Source organism: Ornithodoros turicata, chromosome 4 (genome assembly GCF_037126465.1).
Source record: "Ornithodoros turicata isolate Travis chromosome 4, ASM3712646v1, whole genome shotgun sequence".
In the NCBI taxonomy this organism is placed as follows: Eukaryota; Metazoa; Arthropoda; class Arachnida; order Ixodida; family Argasidae; genus Ornithodoros; species Ornithodoros turicata.
The window spans coordinates 67,613,723-67,638,205 of record NC_088204.1 but is presented as its reverse complement, the minus strand read 5'-3'; the positions used below and the strand labels follow the sequence as shown (position 1 = coordinate 67,638,205).

General features: G+C 46.0%; 1 protein-coding gene across 5 annotated transcripts in view; it reads left to right on the top strand.

Moving 5' to 3' along the window:
- LOC135391754 (equilibrative nucleoside transporter 4-like) overlaps positions 1-24,483 on the top strand; it is a 134,401-nt gene that overhangs the window by 77,561 nt on the left and 32,357 nt on the right. For all 5 annotated transcript variants that reach the window (XM_064622181.1, XM_064622182.1, XM_064622184.1 and 2 more), the window contains exon 7: positions 17,814-18,001. In XM_064622181.1, coding sequence (XP_064478251.1) covers positions 17,814-18,001 — 188 coding nt within the window. The remainder of the gene's footprint in view (positions 1-17,813; positions 18,002-24,483) is intronic.

The window sequence follows — 24,483 nt, the reverse complement described above, 5'->3', positions numbered from 1 at the left end:
CGGAGAGGGCGAAGTCCTCCGAGTGGTGCATTTGGGAAGTGCATCGCGTAATGTTGCAAAGAACGGAGAGAAGTTACGTAACGGAACTTGGCTCGCTTATTTTATTGTATTTTTTTTTCGAGAATGCGTAAGGTGCGGGACCTCAGAGAATAAAACCTACGAAGCGTCACGCGAAATCGCGATTGCGGTGTTGGGGAAACGAGGACCAATGTGTGGCGCGGTTTGATGTAACGGGATATCACGTAAGAAAGAATGGGTGGCTGTAATTTTCGAAAGTGGCTTTGGCATATACGGAGAAGTGATGTTTGCAGTGCTACCTATGTTGAGAAACTATAGCTTCTAGAGATGTGCTAACCGTATCCTCGATTCCTATAGGCAGGGATTCGAGATTCGCGAATCCTAATCCCAGTGCCCGAAACGTCGAATCGAATCTTTCGAATCCACCAACCACGTTTGTTTGTTTCTTTTTTCAAATTGGCGCCTTCGGTGTCCGCCCAAATTGGCCGACAGGTGTTTTCTTGTTTGTTTGTTTACATTGCTCTGGAGTGGAAGAGTTTAGACAGGAACTGTTACATTACAAGTTTAAAAGTACTAACCTGGTTGCGCTTTTGATCGTTGCTTAGTTTTATGGAAATAATTCAGACTCGAGAATTTATGCGTTTCTTTTAGTCGATGGACAACGTGTTATGTAAATTGCGTGTAAGAAGAACTATACGGGTTTATTTTCTCCTGGAACTGCTGCATTATTTAATTTGTGTTTCATTAAACAAAGGTATCATATTCTGCTTCAAAACATTTTACACTGGAAGCGTTTTTGTTTCCTGGCTTTTCAAACCCTTTTTAAAGAAAGGATTCGAAAGATTCGTAAGATTCGTGGATTCGTAGAACCGTCATTGGATTCGGATTCAGATTCGGATTCGAAAAATTCTGGATTCGTCTCATCTCTACAAACTTGCCTTAGCCACGTTCTGTATATAGTGTTGCATTCGATGCACAAAGAAGCATGATTTGTAAGACAGTTGGTGTGCAGTTGGTATTGGGTGTTTTCACATGACGTCAGACGAACCCGTTTGGCCGCCATTGTGGTGGTCGCTTTTTCGGCGCAGCTGCCGAGATTATCTATAGCATTTGCTCGAAAATGAAGCCTAATTAATGGTGTTTTGAAATCCAGTCGCGTCCGTACATTTCTTTTTATCCCGAAGACACTTCGTCAATATCGTTCTCACATTTTCTTTTAGGAAACTATGTTTGTCGCATTGAAAATAGCGCAGTTTGTCATCTTTCAATGCCGCTAGCACGAAACGTGACCATCGGTGGGAGGAGCTTACGAGCATGCCACGTCACTGTTACGTCACAGTGTGACGTAGGTGAAAACTCCATATTGGTTGCTTTGTTGGGTTTGTTAGGGTTTGTTTTGTAAAACCACAGCAGGCATGTGGTGTAAGACAGCGAGTCCGGATATGTCTGTCTGCAGAAGCCAGTATAGTCTTCATGCGAAGTAGGAAAATAGAACTCATCTGCAAGTCGGTCTCCCAGTGCTAGAAGAGAAGAGAGGAATCAATTGGGTCACGCCGATTTGCGCACGACACGTTCTTCTCATTTTGTGCTGACTGCAAGGACATGCGTGCTACACGGCGGTGCGAATGGGGTGTCCAATCATTGCGAGAAACCGTTTGCGGAGACCAATGGGAGGCAGCCTCTTGAGAAGGAGAGAAGAGGACAGCGTTTATTTGCACTTTCCTTCACTCCACGGGTGAATCCCGTTCCAGAAGATGACGGTTGACGAAAAGTCGGCGAGTGTCGGAGGCGGGACTCTTCAATTTGCGTTAATCCCGTTCCCCCTGCATTGCTGTCAAGGTAACGAGGAGAAATTGTCGCACTTCAATGCCCCTTTCAAGGGTGACTTAGGTGAACGCCGGGTTAGATTAGGATAGGTTATAAAGTCACTAGAGTCAGAGTAGCGACAGCGAGACACGCCGGCGAGCGAGACCGCCATCTTGGGTCCAGCGCGGCTGCGTCGCCTAGCAACGGGACCTCCCCCGTTCTCCGCCGCGGAGAACTGCTCGCGCAGTCGAGCCAGCTCGCAGCCGGGGAGCCGGTTTTGGATGGTGTGGACTCAACATGGACGGCGCGTTCTTGGAAGGAGAAACCACGTGACACGATCGGCCCAATCGCGAACACCGAACGGCGGTGCCGGCGCCGAAAAGGAATGCGATACTCTGTACCCCTATTTAGTGACTCTAGGTTGGACTAGGTGAACGCTGGAAACTTCCCCTTCGATACCTAATACAGCTTTGGTGTTCGTTTTGCGCGAGTAATTAAATGAAGGCAACAGCGGACAAACTGAAACGCGTATAGGATGGGCCTCGCGTGGTGGAAGATACCGTTACGTCACCCTGTTTCGTCTTCTGCTATACACCGTTTTCCAGCTGCAGCCTCACACCCAGTGCTTTCGTACGCAGCGCACTCCAGCAAGGAGGAAAGCGATACCAGGGAGGAAGCATACGACCAGTGGACTTTCCATCTCTCTGCCATGTGCGGTAAACAGTTTTCAACGCGCTCCCCCCGCTAGACGGCGCTGCGCTTTCAATATGGCGGCGTCCACGGGAAAACGGTGTATACCTCCCACTCGTAACGGCGTCGCTCCTCGGTCGGGAGCAAGAAATATGACACTTCCGGCCGTGCGTGTAGCGATATCTCTTGCCGTATCCACTTGTGTAACACATTCACCCTTCCATTGTGGTGTTGACTTTAACGGTATAGAAACGAATGGGCTTCAGAAAAATTTTGTTTTCTTAAAAAAAAAACAAAAAAAAACACGAGCATTGTAAAGGAAACCATGCTGGGAAAAGCAGCACGGTGTTATTTTCAGAAACGTGTTGCTTCACAGAGGTGGCGCGCCCGCTGGCTCATAAATTCATTTGAATAAAATGTGCGCAGTTGTGGAGCAATATTTCGGGACATATCCAGGGATATATTTCGTACACATATATTCTACGACAGTACGTCTCTGCGCATGAGAGAAAGAAGAGGTTGGAGAAAGCACGTGACAAAGCGTCTGTCCACTGAGAAAGCAGCAATAAGGGGGTATTCGCAGACGGGCCACAAGACTAGGGTGAAAAAGATGAAGCAACGTGGGCTTCACGTGCATGATACGGTTCTACTGTAGTTCTACCAAAGTTCTACCTCTCATCTGCCCTCGTCTTCTCTCGTCGTCCCTTTTTTATGTCCTTTTCATTTTTTTCTTCTTCTGCCAGTAAATTCGCCCCCCCCCCTCCCGTTCTACGTGCACGAGGGGAAAGGGAAAAGCTGAGGAACTGCGCGAAAGGCTGACTTACTTTCATAGTGTATTCCTGACAACCGAAAGGATAAAGGTATACCGCAACCTTTCTCGCGGTTTTATGGCGGAGTCCCGCCGGAGTTATGGAGGCCTGATCTTGACCACGTCTCGCTCCTCCGCAGAGCGTTTACAAAAGCGCCAGTGGCGTTCACACAATTCACATCACCGTTCACAGACGATTGCACATACGAACGCAGCTCAGAACTTGTAACGTGAAACAAGAACGCTTTTACGTGTCTTTACGTTATTAGGTTAGATAGTACAGCCATCCCGCAGTTTGGTTGTTCCAAAGGCGCAAAGCGGTGGCAGACGACTGCAGCAAACGCGAAACTCCGAATAACTTCCCGCGGAATACCAGACATTGCTGTAATTAGATGGACTCCTAGTGATGACTTCCCGCGGGCAGGCGTTGTCTAATTCGAGTGAGATTGCCCTAACGCCCTGTGGATGCGATTGCGACAGCGCGCAGAACGCTAGGTGATAACACTGCCACGCGCCACGGTTTTGCTGATGCAGTAATGCGGTTCGTAGTCATCACACTTTGGGGATTGGAGATAGAGTGTCTGATAACCTCGCACCGGCAGTAATCGTTACACGAACTCTCCTGGAGGCGTCTAATCACCGACGGCCAGATTAGTATTGTTCGAATACATGTATAGGGCCTTCCTCTATAGGTACGTTTCTTACTTCATGACAGTACACATGATCGCAGCTGCCTCGCGACGTAAAGCGAATTATTATTATCATGACAGTATACACACATAGTTCTCAATGTGTATTTCTACCTCATGACAACACACACGCACAAATTCATCAACGGTGCACATAACATAATTCATAACATAACATAGATTCCTATGGGGAGGTGGATGAAGAAGGTATGACCCCATTCGCACATTTGCAGAGCGATATTCTTCTTGTACTCTGTGGTCATCCATGCCGAGGAGTACGGCTTCTGTGCGGCGATTACCGCTTGACTCAGACATGTGTTTTAATTTTGAACGTACGCTTTCAGGCTCGCAATACCAGTCTTCAGCGTTCCTACATGCATTACTGAAGTGTTACATCAAGGAGGTTACAGACAAGGTTACGACGTTCATCAACCTTCTCCACCAACGATTGCAACATGTGCCACTAAGCCCGTTCGTTCCTATACCTGAAAAAAGAAGAAAAAAAAAACGGGCACACACAGCCCAAGTCTCGTTCCTATCGGTGATGATGTCACCCTGTGTTTCTGGAAAGGATTGTGCGGCGACGCATGCGCGGCGTTCTTTACACTCTCTTCCATTGCCTGGAGCCCCCCCGCTCGTGCCGGTAGCAGTAAAATGAACCTTTTTCACAATGACCTATGCGCATGCGCATGAGGCGCCGTAGAGGGTTCTCTCTGTCTTCACTAGATGGCGCAGTGGCTTTGCTCTCTGGTGCTACCCACGTGGATTTGTTTCGACGCGCGCCGAGAGCGTGTTTCGCTCGAGAGCCGCTAGGATACGATGCGTATGTGAAAAAGGTCAGTTGGTCTTGGCGCTTAGTTCTAAGTAGGGCCCGGGAGTTCATGCAAAATGCATATTTTTTGGATGCGTTCTAACGGATATCCTAGCATTTTCCCACATATTACGAAACACAACTACAGACATCTACAACGTTTTGTGCAGCATATAATTGCATATTTCGGCATATTTCTTCCTGATCGTCATATAATATGACGGTTGCATATTATGTCATATTTCGGCTCCATTTGAATGATTTTTTTTCTTAACGTTTGGTGTTCCCCTTGATTTGCTCACGTTATTTCAAACGGAAGGTCATCGACCCTAAGCCCGTGTTCCAGCTACGCATCTAAGTTGCTGCGCTGCTTTTAGGCTGCTTCCTACTACGGAGTCAGTGGATTCGACTAGAACCCAGAACCAACCTCTGAAGACAGAACGCGCTTGGTGAAAATAAGATAAAGTATTGAAGACCGTGAGTGCGCCGTTCTCGAAGGCAACGAACAGCACGACGAAGAGCTGTCCGCACATGGCGTCTATATGAGCTAGGTAGCTAGCTATTTCGCCGGAATGACGTGCAGCGACGTAGCGCACATTCTCGTGCATGACTCTCTCAACTGGCAAGACAAGAAGTTTTTCATCATTCCATGTAAAAATCCGTTTGTGCGTGTCTGTGCGCGCACGCAACCTCTGGAAACCGGAGTGCGGCCATGGTGGCACTCTGCAATGACAGACATGGAATGCCTGAGTGCGCACATACTTGTGAATGTACGTTTCAACATCCAATAAGGAACGTGCATTTTAATTTTTAGAATGTTTATCGCTATTTACGTGTTTATATAGTTCCCAGTTATGCGGATGGAGTTCCTGTGCAACATCCCTGGCATTATAACATTTTTCCATTGTTGTGCATATTTAGACGTTTCGCGCGCGCACCACATATTTGCATGCATATTTTGGAAGATTTTTGTGCATAAAGTTCCCGGCCCTATAGTTATAACCGAGCAAGAGCTGCTAGAGCAAGCTCATCATCAGATACATATGTGCAGGAGTTTTTAGAAGAAGAATGTATTCTACGACCATCAGTATTTATCGGTGTGACGAAGCTGCATTTATAGCTGTAGATGGGCCATGACCCAATGAGTAATATTACGACGCAGGCTGTTTTCTTGTTTCGTGTTCTTCACAACCGTGTCCACTTCTCCCGAGGAATAACGTACAGGGTTATTCAAGACCGTGAACAACTCTGAAATCTACGGTACTTATTCGGCTACGTGAAAAGTACCGTTGGGGGCGGCAGGCAGCAAGGCTTTTGTAAACGGTGTATGGAGTGCTTAAAAACATTGCCAAAAATCTGCAGCTTCCACGTTTGTTTCAATAGATTAACAGGAATTAAAAGCAGTTGTTTCCTATACATCGTCAGCACACCTTATTCCGCTAGTTTCTTGGGCTGTCGGGAAATCGGCGATGCTTTGACATTATTTCTGAAAGACGTATTTACTAAAAGGATACCGACAAACGACTATTTGTAAAGCTTGTACTTCCGCGAGACCACGCAAACGAGACGTAGCAATGCTATACGAAATTGCTAGCCGACAGCCGTCTTCCTTTTTATTTTTGTTTTTTTCGATGTATCGATAACGAATCGAACAAAGATAAAACAGATTTCACGGGGATTTTAGCGCACATTACGCCCTCTAACGTAGTGTTTGGCTCCCAAACGCTGCTTTTAGTCAGTTTTATCTTCACCGCAGTCCCCGTATTTTATCTTGAGTAACCAATGTTGATGAGTAAGACTGTGGGTTTGACGCGACGTGTGCCTTTTATACTAGAATTGATTACCTTACTGCAACAACCTTGGTTTTCTTCCCCAAAAACTGTGAATCTTACAGTGTCAGAGAGAAGCATAAGAAGAGAGAAATGAATTGGTCGCTTCACTTTTCCCTCTGCTTTTCCCCATCTTTATAATGCATTCTGCATAGCGTTATTTTCCTTATGGGCGCATTCCACGTGCGTGCTTGTGCCGTCATTGCATCTTATATGTTTCGCTTTCTTTATTGAAGTTCTCGCAACAGACGCGGCGAAATCTGCTTATCAAAAATTTCTGCCTCGTCACCCCGCCACTCGCTCCGCTTTTACCAACAACGCACGCACCCCTTGAATCATCCGGGCGCCTCCATCGCCATCAGCATCATTGCTTCTCGACGACCGTAGCGCCTCCTTCCGCCCTTATGGGTAACGACGTTGCCTTTGCGTGACATTCCGCTTCCGAGGAACTTCTTTGCAAAAGAATTCGTATCTTTGTGTCCTCCAGTGCGAAGAGCTTGGAAGCCATTCCGCCGTTTAGTTTGTAAACCACGCGGGATTTAAATGAGTCGAAAAGATGGGGGTTGTGGGAGAGGGTTTTAAGCAGACGACAGAACCAGCGGCGCAACTCTGTCGTCGTCTGCAAAAGCATAATGTCGTCTGCGAAGTTTCCGCAATATCTCTTTCAAAGGCAAACTGTTTTCTCTATGTAGCGTAAGTTTGCGCCAAGTTAACCCGTGTTGAAGTGTTTGTGCATGCGCATCTGCGTTTTCAGAACGTTAGTCAGGGTATTTTTGTCTCGCTTGATACATCGCTATAATAAGGACGAGCAGCATGGCGCAGGATTGCTACAATAAAGACGACGAAATCGACCAAGAAAATGTTTCTCCTTTTGGCGTTATTGCTAGGCCGACGGGAAGCATGCACTAGAGGGAGCAATATATAGGATAATTATACGTTTTATTATACAGTACAGGGTTAGTCTAGCAGTCGTTACACATTTCGATCGCGTTGTAAAAATAGAAGACTGATTATCCTGCTCCGTGCTCTGCAGGCTGGGCGCCATTTGTCTGAAGTTGTAATTTTTTGCGAGCGTTGTGGTTCTATAGAAAAATAAGTAGGAATCAAGCAAAATCCCAACCTATGCATTTTCAGTGGCCTATCTCACTCAATCACCGCCATCTTTTTGTTGTGTCTGCTTCACGTTCAATTGGCCACTCACAGGTGGCGCTGCCTACAACAGTGCAACATGTCTTACTCCTGTTCTTCTATATGTTGCGCCACCTGTGTGTGGCGATGTGATGGTGAAGCAAACACAAGATAAACTGACGGCTTTTGAGTGATATAGGCATGGAGATGGGTCTTTGAAACTTAATGGGGTTCCGGATTTCTGCCGATTTTGCTACAAAACGACAACGCCCGCAAAAACTTCCAATAAAACTTGAGGCAAATGACCATGAGAATACGAAGTTCAGGTCGGAATAAACACCGCCTTCTATTTGTTTACGTCACGATCGAAATGTATAACGTTTACTATAGACTAACCTGTAGGTTTGGCTTTTCGTAACTGTTCGGCTTCTGCTACAGATAGATCATGACAGTATATCTTAACTGAGTCACAGTTTCGACTGGCGACTACTCTGATCCAATTAATCGCAACATCAAAATTTTCTGTTTTCGCCAGCTATATAGCTAGGGCTATAGGACACCCTGACATGACCTCCACGTGGATGGTGTTCCAACGACTCAAGACAAACAGTGCTATTAAGCAGTGTCTAATGCCGACTCCCTATTTCTTTGGAACCCCAAAGCGCTTGCGTACCCTATTCTGAAACTCTATTAGCACCTTGCGAAGTCCATTGCTGCGTGACACGAAATCGAAGGATGCCACATCGCTCTGTATGACGACATGGAAGGATGGTACGTAACAGACCGGAGTTAATGTTCAAGAATGTGTCTGCCCTCTTCTTAAAGGGGCACTAAAATGCAAAAGCAACTTGCTCTCAAATGAAAGTCCGTGTTTCAGTTCGTATGATGCAAGGAAAATTAGTTCACACGGCGGTACCGTCTAGAAGAAAAACGCAATGAAAACAGAACCCTCTTTGACGGCAACGAATGGGATCCCCAAGAGGCAAAGATTGCCAGCATCCAATGAGACAGCAGGAGAAGCGCGCCCATACCTATCGTGGCCGTGTGTGTTTGGAACGAGTCCGATCGTAGTGTTCCGTATATGCGCGGTATGATGCGCACTGCTGTATTTTTCAATACCGATTCACGGAATCGGGCCCACAACAGTTCTCGTGAATGTTCCACTGACAACATTTATCCTCACGTCCTCCGGACAGCGACGCCAGTGCGCTTCGTAACGCGCACTATTAGCGAATTCGGGTGGTCATTTCGTAGCAAAACGGCCGAGCGCTCGGAAATTGCTAGGTCGGCGACCGAGCTGGATCACGTGACCGTTGCCACCCGAACATGATTGCTAGGAATCTAGCGGTTTTAGGTACTTGGATCACGCTAGGGGCGTCGCGGTCGCGAGTCTTCGAGTTCTGTCGTCTGCTAAACCACGTGATTTCAACATGCGGGCCAATGAGGGCACTCGCCACCGTTGCAGTGCGAATGTGACGACACCGGATACAGTTGAGCAATCTGCTGCTCGATCGTTTTGAGACCGGGCAAAAAAAGTGCTAGCTAGCAAATTCCGAGCGCTCGGAAAGCGCCATGCGAACATGCGAGATTTGCTTCATATTGACCAAGCGAACATGACTGCTCGAGATCTGGCAAAAAAAGTTGCCCCGAAATGACCACCCGAATTCGCTATATGTTTTTCACAGAGACCGCTCCATTGCGTTACACGCGCCTGCACGCGCAGCATGGGCTACAAAGAGTGATGCACGAGCTGAAACGGCGTTCATTGCTTAGCGCCGAAGCAAGAAAGAGCCCGGTATAATTTCGATTGTAGCTCCGTAACGGAATCGAAGTTTCGAATTATTTTGACATGTACGAAATTAACATAGCGTGGAATGTAATTTGAAGTCACCTTGTTTTTGCATTTTAGTGCCCCTTTAAATAACCGAGAGATGGCGTTCACTTTGTAGAGCGGCACCACCGACCGCAGCTATGTCTTAGCCTTCGCGATGCAGGAAGAATAAGGATGGATTTAATGGATAATACGGAGGTGAACATGGAAAAGGGACAGAGAATTTGGAGACAGTATACAGCGTGTCCCAGCTAAATGCGAACATATTCTTAAAAAAATATGTATATCACTTTTTCCGAGATCAAATCGATTACAATTTAGCATATGCTGATGGGCACTCCTTAGGAGGGCATTAGCAAACTCCTAAAGGCAATGTCTTAATTAACTTTCAATATTTAATTTTTTAATTATAAAAAGTACGAAGTTGTCTCAATGGGAACATCTGGTCCCTTCGGTCACCTGATATGGGAGCCGTTTTCAGAACAAAAATCCGTTCGATAGATCGTCCGCAAAAAAAAAAAAAAAAAAAATTCGTGAAGGAACACCATTTTTTTCTTTATTTTGTTCATTGCACATCTCTAGAGACGCGTCTTTCCTTCACCCCCAATGTGAGAGAGGGAAAGAGCGCACTATCGCCTGTATGTTACGTCTTCGCTTCTGGATATGAGGTTCGCATATCAATTCGAAGGTTGTGTTTCGTACACTCTAAATCTTTTCACACCTTTAAAGGCGTAACAACGTGCATGGCGCACGCCTTTTTAGGTGTAATTTTGGTAACATCATAATAGAGCACGGTTTTGCACAAATTTTCTTTACTCGAGTGTTGTCTGTCCTCCAAAAATTCAGTCTTGCAACATCTCAACATTGTTCAACAGTATTGTAGACACTTGCCCGTGCTCGATTATCGGTAGCGATGCATATATGCATTAGCTCGTACCTACGATATCCAAGACATCATGAAAGCAAGATTTGCACTAACAATTGATCTTTAGTAATGCTTTCCGAATTTTGTAAAATATCATCCTGGAGATGCAATGTTACGCAACCAGGTTGAATGTGCATAGCGCACACCTTTAAAGGTGTGAAAAAGTTTACAGTGTAGATACTCATTGGGTTATCGCGCAAGATCGATATTCCTATACCGCGGTCCTCTAGCAATTACAGAGCATTCCTTCTCATTGGCTCTCTGAAGTGAAGTGTCAGCTGCGGAACAAGATATTCACACGCCTCTTTCGCACGACGACGGCAGGGAACGGATGAGTGAAACCGGAAATGTTTGGCGCCGCCAGAGGGGAGCCCGTAGACGAGCCGGAAGTCTTTCTACGCCATTTTGTTACCTCGCATTTTTCGCCCGCCTTCCCCTCTTTAATTTTACCGCTAGTCTTTCTTTCTTTCCTTTTTGTGAACAACAGCTTGGGACGATTGACAGCACAAGTCGTGTGTTGCGCCGCGTCCCGTGGGAAATCAGTGGAACTTCCTTCTTTTATTTTCTGTCCATCTAATAGAAGCGTGGAGTTAGCGACTCATTTAAAATTACCTCTGTGGCGCCTACACGTCGTATGTATGCTTTGTGCGCATTGCATCCCTCGCACGTTAAATGGACCATTTTCACATTCGCGTCGTATCCTATAGCGGCTCTTCATCAAACACCCTCAGCGCGCCCCAAAACAGACCCACGTGGGAAAACGTGGAGCCGACGAGATTGCGACGAGTTAGCCGGCGCATTCAAGGTCGCAGCGCATGCGCATAAGTAGTTGTGAAAGAGGTCCGTTGGTCTTCGTCCTCTGTGAACCTATTCCATGGAGTAGTTGAGTATCTTTTTGTGCTTCAGCTTCTGACACTTGTACGACTCCGCCACAAAATCACCACAGAGGTTGTGGAATATCTGTAACCCTTCGGATGTGAGGAACAGGTGAACGGAATATCTCCCTCCAAAACTGCGTGGACTTTATTCGAACAGACAACGGCGAACAAATTATTAAATTCGAACCATCGAATTTGAAGCGGGCGCGCCGGCTCTGTGAAGCGGGAGGTTACTGAAAGCAACACTGGGCTGACATCACTCGGGTCGTTTTCCAGGCACTGCTTGTATTGTCCTGCTCGTGTTTTGCATTTGCAAGCTTTTTCTAATGCGTATTCGTTTGTATCCCGTTACAATCGACGTCATAATGGTCGGCTCAGTATGTTGCAGGAGTGGTTGCAGCAAAAGACCTCTACCCCGGAGACGTCATCATGACGTTGGTAGACAGACTGAAACCGAAACAAATCGGAAGGGGATGGCTGGATCCCACGAATGGGCACTTGTTCGATGCCTCCTATTGAAAGAAAAGTAGTACCGAAGGTCGCGTCACTTTCAGGGACCATCGTAATCCCCTCAAGACCGTGGCTTTCGGGCGCAACCTTGTTCGTCGCTAGCTTCGAGCGTAGTTGAACTCTGCCAAATTGGTGGCGCTGTCGAACACTATGACGTCATTTGTTTCCAAACAGGGAGAGATCTATTACGTCGAGCGTCCTCCTTTGGAAGCAATGCGTGACGTCACCGGTAGTCTGGCGTGTGCAGACCACCGGGCGTTTGTCCTCACGAGCCTCGCCCTCACCTCAATTTTCTGGGAGAAAGATTTTCCTGACCTCACCTCACCTCAAAAAAATTTTGAAAATGTTTCCTCACCTCACCTCAAAAAATGTTTTGAAACTTTTCCTCACCTCAAAGGAGTTTTTGAGACTTTTCTTCACCTCACCTCAAAATTTTTTTCGAAATTTTCCTCACCTCACCTCAACTTTTTCAAGCTATTTGTGTATTCGATGTGACGTTCGCAGGGATTGAAGAATCTTCATCATTAAAGTAGCGTTGGCTTTGAGTGACTGCCAATGAACTCGTGAAATTGCTTAGTCGATTTTTTATTTATTTTTTTGCTGGAACGTTTGGCCTAATCAATAACAGAAAACGCTTCGTGGATTGCTATACCCGTAAAAGTTGCGCGTATCACCCGCGAGAGAGGAGGAACGTCCCCGCCAAGGTGAGAGACAGAAGCTGCAAAAAGAAGGAAAGATATCCCGTGTACGCGCGGTAAAGGTTTTCATAAAGTGCGCGTTCATAAAGTTTACCTCACCTCACCTCAAAATTTTTTGAAAATTTTCCTCACCTCAACTACAAAGTCACCGCACCTCACATCAACAATTTTAAAAAGATTTTCCTCGCCTCACCTCAATGTTTCTTGCAAATTTTCCTCACCTCACCTCAAATATCGTGAGGTGAGGTGAGGGTGAGGAAACCCTCACCCTCGCACACCCTCGTGAGGGTGCCCACCTCTGGGCGTGAGCCACCGGCTGTTTTTCGGCACGAGCTTTGTAACTTCTTCGTGTCACAGGAATGACCAGTCATCTGCTTCCTCCATTTCGTTCTAAAATATTCGCCAGCTGTAAAAAAAGCAAAAAAAAAGCAAAACCTACAAAAGCCGTACACGAGGAATACCGGTGGGGTGAAGTGCAGTGTTGCTAGACTGCTTTTCCGTGGAGCAGCGGCTAATCGCCCAAAGGAAAATATTCCTTTACTAATTATCGGTGCCACTTAGGGGATGAGAAATTGTATTCAGTGAAATGTCATACGATACAGATAGATTTCGCACTGTTACCTCAACACATTTTTGGTGCGGAGTCTCCCTGTCAGGAGCTCTGGTTTCTGCTCTTCGCATTACGGTGTCAGTTTGCTACTGTCACCATTTACGAATTAATTACCCGCGCAAAATGAACACGAAGGCTGTATTCGATACCGAGGGGGTGGTCCGTGTTTGGTATGAGGTTCACAGATTTTTTTTTCGAATCTTTGCGAAATCTCCCTTTGAAAGGGTTGTGAAACCATTTCCAAACTTTTGAAGAAATAACGTCACGCACGTCTCTAAGCGCTATTCAGCGCCACCGTCGCCGGTGGCTCAAAAAAAAAAAAAAGAAAAAAAAAGAAAAACAGTAAATAAAAATAAAAAACGCATTTTCAGAAATGCAACAGTTAAAAAAACTTTAAATGAGGGATGTGGGACTTTGCGTGTCGAACCCATGAACTACAACGTATCAGATGGAGCCATACTTTTAGTGGGTTACATGTGGTTTCTCAACCCCTTTAACCAGTTGAAATGTTGGCGAAGCCTCCCTCTTTGCTTGCAGGTGTATTGGATCGTCTTGGATAATTCCCCGTCTCGAATGGCGTCAGGCTTCGCGTCTGCTGTGCAGGTGTCACGCCGCGTCACTTGCGTACGCTTGTATGTCGTAGTCTACGACGAGGTTTACGTGAAAGGCGTAGCGTCCATCTTTCTTTTATTAAGACATACGATAGGTTTGCCGTTATAGCCTCATCAGCGCCCTCAATTTTAAGGCAGGGAACGCAACGTTGGAAGCTCGGAAGGGTCCTAGGTGTACGTGCGCTAAGTGTGATAATTCCACGACAGGTTCTGTTACCACCTAGAGGGCTAGTACCGTCCCCTGTCTTGTGACTAAACCGGTACGTATAGCAAGTCCAAGATATTCACTCGTGGTAAACTGCAGCCAGTAGACCTGTCCCTGTTCACAAATAAATGACGTCAGATGGTCCAACAGCGCCGCTAAGTTGGTAGAGTGGAACTGCTATATAGCAAAAAAATCGATAAGTTACAAGAAAACCTCGTTTAAATGTGGCGTCTCATATTGTAAGATTTCTTGTTTGTAATTATTTACATATTATTAGTTGTATGGCCTTGTTCTGCTCCATTCTACCGGTAGCCCTGTCTTTTCGGTAGCCCTTTCTAAAGATGGCTACCGGGCTCTTCCATCTTCTGGAGCCTGAAGGGCACGAGTTTCTCTCGGTGTGCACGTGGTGTTTCTATACAAAGCAAGCTAAGCGAACTAAGTCGTAATAACAAACCACATTCCCCACAGGATTACGACATTGACTTTCAGACGATGCAACTCTTGGGATGAAGCCTTTACAAAGAAGCCACGCGTGACCTTCGTGAAGGAAGATGGCTTTGTGAGACGGCGGTGTTCTCCGCCAGCGCTGTTATGGTTTCACCCTGTCTACAGACGTCATGATTACGTCACGGTGACGTTTCTTCGGTAGAGGTCTATTGGACGAGGACAAAAGGAGAGGCACAAGCTCAGGCTGAACTCACAACTTTACTGTACAGGGAAGATTACAAGAATGACTAAAATCGCTGCTCGCGGTGCACAGCACCCGAGAAACCCAAGGTGTTCACCCTGTGCAGTGGACGCGGCCGCCTTAGTGAACAACAACTTTATTTGATTGATTGTTAGTGGAGAGTTTCACCGCCAAGGGCGGTACTCTGTCCCATTGCTGGCGTTAATGTGGTGAAACGGAATAGCCTAACGGAGTAGCCTCGCAATGAGAACAGAAATCCTACGGTGTCCAAAAACTTTAGAAGTTTTTGGCCATTTTTGGATTTTTGGAGACGGATTTGGCCATGGACCAAGCCGTTTTGACACTTCAGTCGTTTCGACTGCTACAGGCTTAAATGGACTATCGCATCCGGAAACGTATGTATGTACCGATACGGTAATGTTCGTCACCTCTTCACAGTCAACTTGGTCAAACAGCTTACACATTCAATAAACGAGTTTTAAAGATCCGCGCTCCCTCTGCAGCTAACACCATGATGACGTAAGCCATGCGCAAGAATGGGAGCGCAGCGCAGGCGATCGTCTCCGGAGTCGTCTGCTTGGTGTTCGCATCGCAATATACAAAGTGAAAAGTCGTCGGTAAACACGGGGGGTCGCGACGAGGCCGTCTATATTTTTATGGACCGCGGGGCACCGAAGTTTGGGAACCACTGATGTAGTACCGTAAATTTCACATGTATTAGCCCCGGCTTATGCCCGACCTTTTTTCCTTTCCTTTTTTTCTTCTTCTTCAATAAACATATTCCCCCGTTTTTTCCTCACGGTCGCTCGGCGGCTAATCTGCAGTGGGCTTTTTTTCCCTGGTATTTTTCCCATACGCCGGTTTTAACGTAAGGGCCGACAGTGTCTCTGGAACAGCACCGCCCTGCCAATGCACGAACAAAGCGTAACATGGGCGCGTCCACATTCGAGTAGACTTTCCTGGTGCCTTCCCCCAATCAGCTTTAACGAAAGTGGTGACAGTGATTCGTGTCTTCTGGAAGGCCGCTGACCCGTCGACCCATGAAAAACACGCAACAAGGGGAGAATCCGATCTTGGTGGAACAAGCTGACCTCCTTTGTTGTACACCATGCCGACCCCGGAGTATGGAGCGCAGGGGTGTATGGCCTTCTCTGTGGTCTCCTTTGTCGCCCAAATCAGTCGCGTCGTGTACACTCTTATATAACACCCTTTTCCACCGGCTACAACCTAAAAAAAAAAAGGAGTAATTTGCTACTTCTAAAACACCCTTTATGGTGTATTCCAAAAGTGCTATAACTTACTCCCTTTAGGGTGTAATTTAACACGCCTGGTAATATTACACCCTTCAAAAAGCTGCTGTTCATCTGTCAAGTAACACGTGTTACTTGAGAGATAGATGCTATAGTTCTCACAAATGCCAGCAGCCAGAAATTGTGAATCCATGCACATGTACGCAGTCCAATAAATTAGTTACACCCCAATTACACCCGGATTACACCCTAGAGGCTCAAGTTTGGAGGAGCGACGCTAGCGCTGCTGTCTCCCCTACCGGACTAATCTTGCAACTGTCCAAAGTACACCATGCCTCCATTTGCATGTGTGCACGTCATTTCCACGGCTTTATCGCTGGAGTTCGTGGTGTAATCATGCTTTGTTGACTTAAGATGTTGCACATACTACATCTCACCAACCGCTTCTGCCTTTTCGTGTGAAAGCATGTTTTCTTGTATGAGAGATTAGCACCAGAACACAGTGCACTGGGTAGATGGATAAGTCAGGTGAACAATAATACGTTACACTAACACAGCTATGATTGCTGAATACTTGAAGTATGATACGTTGTCTGCTGTGTACTTTACGCTAAGTACATTGCAGTATGGGAGTTTGTACTGTACTTCAGTACCAATGGTGACAGCTACTTGGTACTTCACTTTATATACAATTTGAGGTGATGTTTGCTCTATTTCGTGCGTTGATCAAACCGTATGTACACACAACACGAAAGGTGCATTTGTGTCTATGTGTAACGTGCGTGGCTCTTGCTCAGAATATTCCGAGCACTGTCAATGATTACGTGGGCTGCAACACAGCCAATGCTGCTCACACACTGCGACCGCCTGTAAAGAAGTATAAGTATCGCCGAACGAAGATCACACTTGTGAGCCCTTTTTTTGCTTTTCCCACTTACCAACTTCAGTGTAACTGAATATTATCGCTACATTTGCTTTCTGGCCAAGAGAGAAAAAACTTCGGAAAAACTACATCGTATTGACTGGTATGACCTATGTAGTACAATTTTGGTGTCCTATTGAGATCCTTATATTCATTAAAGTCTGATAAAAGTCCCAGAGTTTACGTAGGAACCTGTAAATTTAATCAAAGATAGAATGAGAGGAACAGATAAAATATTCCCGTGTCAACCCTCGGCACCATAGTCACAAATCCAAATAATGGAAAGGGCCCCAGTACACTGCTTTGACAACAGGAGTTAGCGTGTTGTCTAATGTTGTCTAAGTCACGTCGTAAAGCACACTTTATTTCATTTCTAACACACGCACTTTGCGTCATTTCGTTGCGACTCACTTTCTTCTACTGGAAAAACACGCTAGATCATATTTCGTTTCTGGACACTTCCGGGAGTGAAATCACTTTCAATATCTTGAACTTTATTGATCGCGTGAAACATCCGCAAAAGTTTTGGCGAAGGAAGTTTCGCAATCATCGCAGCACCGCGTGTATCCACAAACTCCTTAAACTTGTGTGAGTTGACAAAAGTCGCCGCGCGCGGCTCTGGAGGCATCGAACTGGCGCGCCCTCTGGACGAGCCGAACAGGCCTATTTCCCGCGGGTTATCTGCGAGTGCGACTTATATGCCCGAAAATTTTCAAAACGTTCCTAAAAAACGGGTCGTGCTGCTTATCCGCGGTGCCGCTTAATAGCGTGAAATTACGGTACATCTCCTGTGCTGGGTTTCTGCAGCGGCTTCGAAATATGTTCTTCTTGTTGCTCCCTATGGTGCCTCGAAGCAGTGCGAAGCACATTCACTTGTCTTATGAATTCACTCTTTTGAATCCACAGGTGGCGTGCTTGCGAGAGCTCAGGTTGCTCGTAGTGTGTGGCCCTACATGCTGAGCATCGCTCTCGCCTACTTCGTCACCCTTTGCCTGTTCCCTGGCATCGAGTCCGAGATCGTCTCTTGCCGTCTCGGTTCGTGGATGCCGGTTCTTCTCATGGCACTCTTCAACCTCTCGGACTTCCTCGGAAAAGTACGTACATTAGATTCCTCTTCAGCGAGACATTTCAGAGGGACTTGTTGTTCGATCCCTATTAGAACCAGCGTTGTCAGCTGGAAATCAGTGCTCAACCAGTGTTGAGCCAGAGTTCACGTTTATGCCTGCTATACCGGCAGTAAGTTTGCTGTTAACGCGGGCCGTATTGTGTTAGGAAATACGAAGCACTTTGAGAATTCCACTGGCTTCTTTTGAAAGCTCAACACCGTCTGTCAAAGCTGTCACGCGGTCTCATGAAATTAGTGTGTTTTATTCACGCTGTACGTAGAAAACGCGTAGAAGCTGTATGTGCAAAAAAACATAAATTCAACATCGCCGTTAGTGTCCACGATAATCGAAGCCCGTGCATCTACTACGAGTATTTTTTTTTATTGAGTCCATCAACTGATGGCAGCTACTGTGCTTCACAACGAGACGATGAGTGCCAACAAAACGAAAAGGCTGCCTATGTTTCGGGCGTTGCGCAGGATGCGTTTATACGTACTAGCTTTATACGGCCATCGTTGGTAAATTATTGGCGAAACTTTTATTGAAATGCCGTTAGATTGTTATTGAATATGCCTCGTGTAGTTTTGCAAAATCCGAGCGAACTTTGCTCTCCGCGCATTTCCAGCGGGACATGGCAGTGTTGGCACAGTTGCGTCGCCCTACCGCTAGGGGTGCCACCTGTGCAAAAACAGAAACTAAATGAGGCGCACCGAGCGGTAGCTAGACGCAACTGTGCCGCGACAGCCATGTTGACATTTGCATATAGGCAATTCGGTATGTACGGAAAGTTGCAAACTGTTTTTGTTACAGAGAGTTTGGTTACCACGATTTTTTTATTGTTGATTTTCATCGCATAAATACGTCGTCGTGCGCCACAGGAAGGTCGTACGGTAAGCAAGGAACGCGGTACGTACGTAAATGTTGGGCTGCTCTTCCTGCACACACCCTGTACGTGAGACGCAAACAAAGAATGGAAGGTAAACGTGATACTGTGTTGAAAAGAGCGCTTTGAAACACCAATTATTTTCGTCGCTCAGATGATGAAACACAGAAGCGTATATAGTGTCGCGGAGAGAGTGCTATCAAGAAGCGGATGAATCCATTTATGGTCGCCGTGCGCTCTAGAGAGCGCTGATTGGATGAAGCACGGCGGTTCCGGTTTGTGGTTTCCGGTTTCTTTGAGCAAAAAGTGCGTGCGGCGCTGGATTTTCGAACGGTGGGAAAAAGAGAGTTCCGGTTTCATTTCCTCCCTTCTTTCGATGTTCGGCTTTAGTGCTTTCTAGCTTATTAAAGCGATGCGTTGGAGTGTATGGGTTTGCAGAAGCGGGATGGTGGGGCTTCGTCTCCCTGTGCTCGTGTCACGTGATTCAATTTAAACTTCGTGGCAGTATTACACTGCTTCGTGCGTGTGTACTCGCTTCACGAATAAACTTTTTTTGTCTATATTCTCATACCCCTTAGAATGGCGCGTTATTACTTTTGCGAAATGTAGAACGACAAGTGCACCTAGTTACAGTGCTAGTTGAGCGTCATTCTTTCGTACGTTTTCCTACTGGCGTGTATTATTAATAATGTGTTTGGACGTGAATACGTCTTATAAATCGGGATGCCAGCTCGAAAAGTTGAGCGTCGCTCGGAGAAAGGCAACCCTGTGCCACTGAGAGAATGGTGCTGGTGGTGCAGTTCTTGTGTTAGCATGCACACCGTCAATGTTGGGTGCTAGTGAAATGCTTTGTCATGTGGAGATTGTCATTTACAACGAGTCGTACAGGATATTTAACTCTACTCAGGGTGGTTAGTCGTTGTCGTTAGTCGTGTCCTCGTTAGTGTAGTGGCCTTCTAGCCCGCCATAGTGTAGTGGCCAGTATCCCCGCCTGTCACGCGGGAGACCGGGGTTCGATTCACGGACGGGGAGTGCTAATACCGTTGTCGTTAGTCGTGTTGTTAGCGCATTTGCGTTAGCGTGTTTGCGACAATCGTCGTAGTAACTTTCATTAGGCCGACGACCTTGTCGATCCTGCTCTTCGTTTTAAGGGCGAGAGCAGTACTATTTTTGAAATGTGATGTGGGCAAGCTTTCGTTTGTTCCATCATACCGTTGGCAATACGAACTAGTCGTGTTGTTGACTTGGTTGGGGAAAATAAAGCAAATAAGTAAATTAAGGATATATAGGGAGTGGTAGGCTAAAAGATAAGGAAGATGGGCTCACTAATTTTGTGACTCATCTAATCAGTCAACAATACAAGTCGTTGTCGTGTATGCTCTCCGCGTATTGATCATTCGCGGTGGAGGGAGGCGAAAGGGAGCCGGTCCTTCATATTTCGAGAAGGGCGCGGTCCGCCCCCGGGTGGGCCGTGTCTTAGAATGCGCGGCCCGTAAAACGGTCGTCGGCTTGTCCCATCCTACAGTTGGCACTACTGGGTCGTCGGGGGAGCATCGCTTGCGGTGTTGTTTCCGGGAAGATTTTTCCTAAATAGTCGTTGTCCCGGCCTGCATGCTCGCCTGCATTGTTCGCCTGCTTGATAACAATACACATTATACACATGACTGACGATGCTACTTACGAAATGAAATAAAACAAACAAACAAACGAAACAGGAAGAAGAAAAGTAAGAAATTAAATGAAAGAAAGAATTAAATTAAGAAGAAATTAAAGAAAGAAGTAAATTAAGGATATAGGGGAGGTGGTAGGCTAAAAGAGTAAGGAAGATGGGCTGACTAATTCTGTGACTCATCTAATCAGTCAACAATACAAGAAAGAAACGAAAAACGAAATGAAAAAAAAAAACGACATAAAAAAACGAAAAATGAAATGAAAAGAAAAAGAAAATTTAAATTTATGAAATACAATAAAAAATAACGTGTGGTATCTATTTCCCTTTCGCAAGTGAATGGACATTTTAGAGCGAGGGCTGTACTGTTTTTGAGCCGTGATGTGTGCAAGCCCGCTCTTGTCCCATCCTACCTTAGGCGATACGAAATGGGATGTGGGCAAGCTTGCTCTTGTCTTATCCCACAGTTGGTAATACAATACCCGGGGAGAAAAAAAGAACAATCAGTATCACACACACGCTCAGTGGGCAGGCATTGCGCTTGTCCCATTCTACAGTTACGTCAATTCAAGACAGTATACAGGATTTGAGAGATGAAGGAGGAGCGACATACATGATGTGATGATCTGATTGATCTGATGATTTTTCGCTGAACCGAACCAAAAAATATTGTTTTCTCGTGTTGACCCGAACCGCAACTGAAGCAAAAAAATAAAATAAATAAATAAAAATAAAATAATAATAATGCTTCCAGTTCGCGAAACAGTTCAGGCGTAATGTGCGTTGTGACTTGTGGAAGATTGGAACTACAACTTACACAACGGATTGAGCCACGTTGTCAAACAAACTCGAAACCGAAACTCAACAAAACAAAACCGCAGCCCAAGGTATTTCGTATTTCCTTTTCGAGGCTGTCTTGTTCATTCAATTGTGTTAGTTTTGAAGTCCGGGGGTGAGCTGAAACAACACCGACCATTCATTGGACGCTTCGGACACCAAATGTAAGTTTCAGTGACATTCTAAGCGCAATTGTGTTGGAGATCGTGCTACGGCGAGTGAAATTTTTGCCTCCTAAAGGAGAATAAGTATCGTATGACTGCGTGTACGGGAAGGCGCCGTTTCGTCCAACGGACCTGAGCCAACCATAGAGGTACTGTAAGACGACGCTAGAGAACGGCCCTAAAATAAACACACACACACACACACACACACACACACACACACTGTGGGCAGGTATTGCGTTTGTGCCGTCCTACACTACGTCGTTCGAGACAATGTACATGGTCTGAGACGAAGGAGGAGGAACATACGTGATGTGATGATGTGGGCACGCATTCCGTCCAGGAATCGGAACCGAATCGAAACCGCTAAAAACTCGTATTTTTCGCTGAACCGGAATTGAACTAAACCAAAATGCATAGTGTGCAATTTGGGGACGCTAAGAAACGAGGACAGAAGAAATCACAAAGGACGCCAGTCCTGTGTGGCTTCTTCTGTCCTCGTCTGTTAGCAGCCCAACCTTCTTTTCTTTCTCCTTGCTCTTTCTTTTTTCTTCTTTTTTTCGTAATAGCAAGCCGACATGTCGTTTGCATTACCTTGCCTCCCCCTTTTTTTTAAATAAATATATCCCCCAACCTTCTGCAGATGTTCGAACTAAAATATTTTTTCTGGTGTTGTACCGAAGCGGAATTGAAAAAAAAAAAAGAAAAAAAAACGCGGTTACCGCTTCGCGAACTCGTAGAGAATCGGAACTACAACTTACACAGCGGACTGAGCAGCGTTGCCAAAGAAATTCGAAACCGAGACTGAATATAACAAAGCTGCAACTCAAGTGCGCGAGGTATTTCGTATTCCCTCGGCGCAGCTATTGTGTTCATTCAGTTGTGTTGGTTTTTGAGGTCCGGCGGTGCTTGATTTCATCAGCTCAAGCAACACCGATCATTCATCGGATACTTCCGACACCAAATGCAAGTTGAAATGACATTCTAAACATAGTTGTGTTGGAGATCGTGCTATTCAGATCAAATTTCTTGCTCCTAAAGGAGAAACAGTAGCGTCTGACCATACCTGGGTAAATTACTTCGGAAATGTAATTAAATTACATTACGCATTACTTCAGCTAGAATTTAATTAAAATTACATTACTCATTACTGCAACTGAAATGTAATGAAATTACATTACAATTACTACGAAACAGTAATGACATTACAAAGTCATTACTTTGCCATTATTGGCATTACATGTTCCTGAGTTTCGCGGAAGGCACAAGGGACAAAAACACGAAAGTTGACCAAACTTGCCTTCCCCAAAATTCAGGGAAATGTATGCTGACAATGTAACAACAGTTAACTTGTACTCTTCTATTTGTTTATTCTACATGTCAGGCTAGTGTGCCACGTATGAAGTATCGTTCCTGACACAAAGTATCACGACAACAGGAAGATTGTCTGGAGGGTGGGGCCCGCAAACAATGATTCTCCAAGGCTACAAACCGTTGACCTGAAGAACGTTTGGTTGTGGGTGCCCTAACTAAGGCAATTGGCTCGTCGAAGGGAACTGACGTTGCAGCACCACTATGGAGCTACTACGGAGCACCACTATGTTATCAGCGCCCTAAAGCGCATCTCGGCAAGCGATGAACGCCTGCGGCAGGTGAAGGTGGCGACAGATAACGATGAAAGCTTTGTCACGGTTCGCACGTTTGCAGCGACGGACTGGCCAGCCGACAAGCGGGACGTTCCAGAAGCACTTAGGGACTACTGGCCGTATAGGGACGAGATACATACAGAAGGCGGCATTGCACTGCGCAGCAATCGTCTCATCATTCCACCGTCCATGCGGAAAGACGTACTGGAATCTTTGCATGACCCTCATACAGGAATCGAGAAAACGTTGCGCAGGGCCCGAGAGGTATTTTACTGGCCGCACATGTACTTGGATGCCAGCCACCACGTTAAAGGCGGTCCAGAGTGCCAGCGTGACATGCCACGAAACCCCAAGCAACCAATTCACCCACGAGCAAGTCCGACCTCTCTCTAGCCAACACTGAGCGTGCACGCGCCATTGGTCGTACTTTTCTTCTTTTTGGCAGTTGTAAGCTTCCTTGTACGCGATTTTTGTTTTTCAGCAACCTCAATCTTTCATTTTGGACTGACATTAACGGCCACTCCGTTTGCAGGATGTAACGGGGTGTGTACGATCTGTGAATATAGAGAGTACTGTATGCTACCATAACATTGCACGTGAAATGCAGATCTGTAACACGCAGTGTTGCTGTGAACCACTGCTGTGTCGGCAACCACAACAAAAAAGTACATTTGTGTTATTTGAGAATCGTAAGGATATGCTTGCTGTTCACCCTTTGCATGCTCAGAATTCACTTTCCTGAACCGGGTCGCTGCGGAGCTGGAACCGAACCTAACCAATATGCATGAACCCGAACCGAACCGAAAAAATAACGATCCCTGATTCCGTCTTGTCCCATCCTACAGTTTGCAATACAAAAGGTGCTCCCCATGGCTCATTGGCCGTATTGTCACATCCTGCAGTTGGCAATACAATGCTGACTGTTAGAGTCGCAGATAGAGTTTCCGTCGGTGTTAAGGGGGCTACCCCAATAGGTAATTCTCCTACTTTCGACAGTACAAACTGTTCTAGTCGCAGAGCTAGGACCGTACTCGCCTCCGAAGCGAGTCCTCTTGAGTAATCGTTCGCGTAGTCTGGCAGGTACCCATAGCAATCCCTACGTAATGTCTTACAGGCACATTTCCCGAACGGTTCCCCACTTGATGACAGTACATCTGCTATTCACAAGAGGGACAAAGCGAGGCTTATTGTCGTTGTTGTTTCGCATCTGTATCGCCTTTCATTTTTGCATTTTTCAAATATTTCTGCCTCGCGTTTTCCACTTTCCTAAA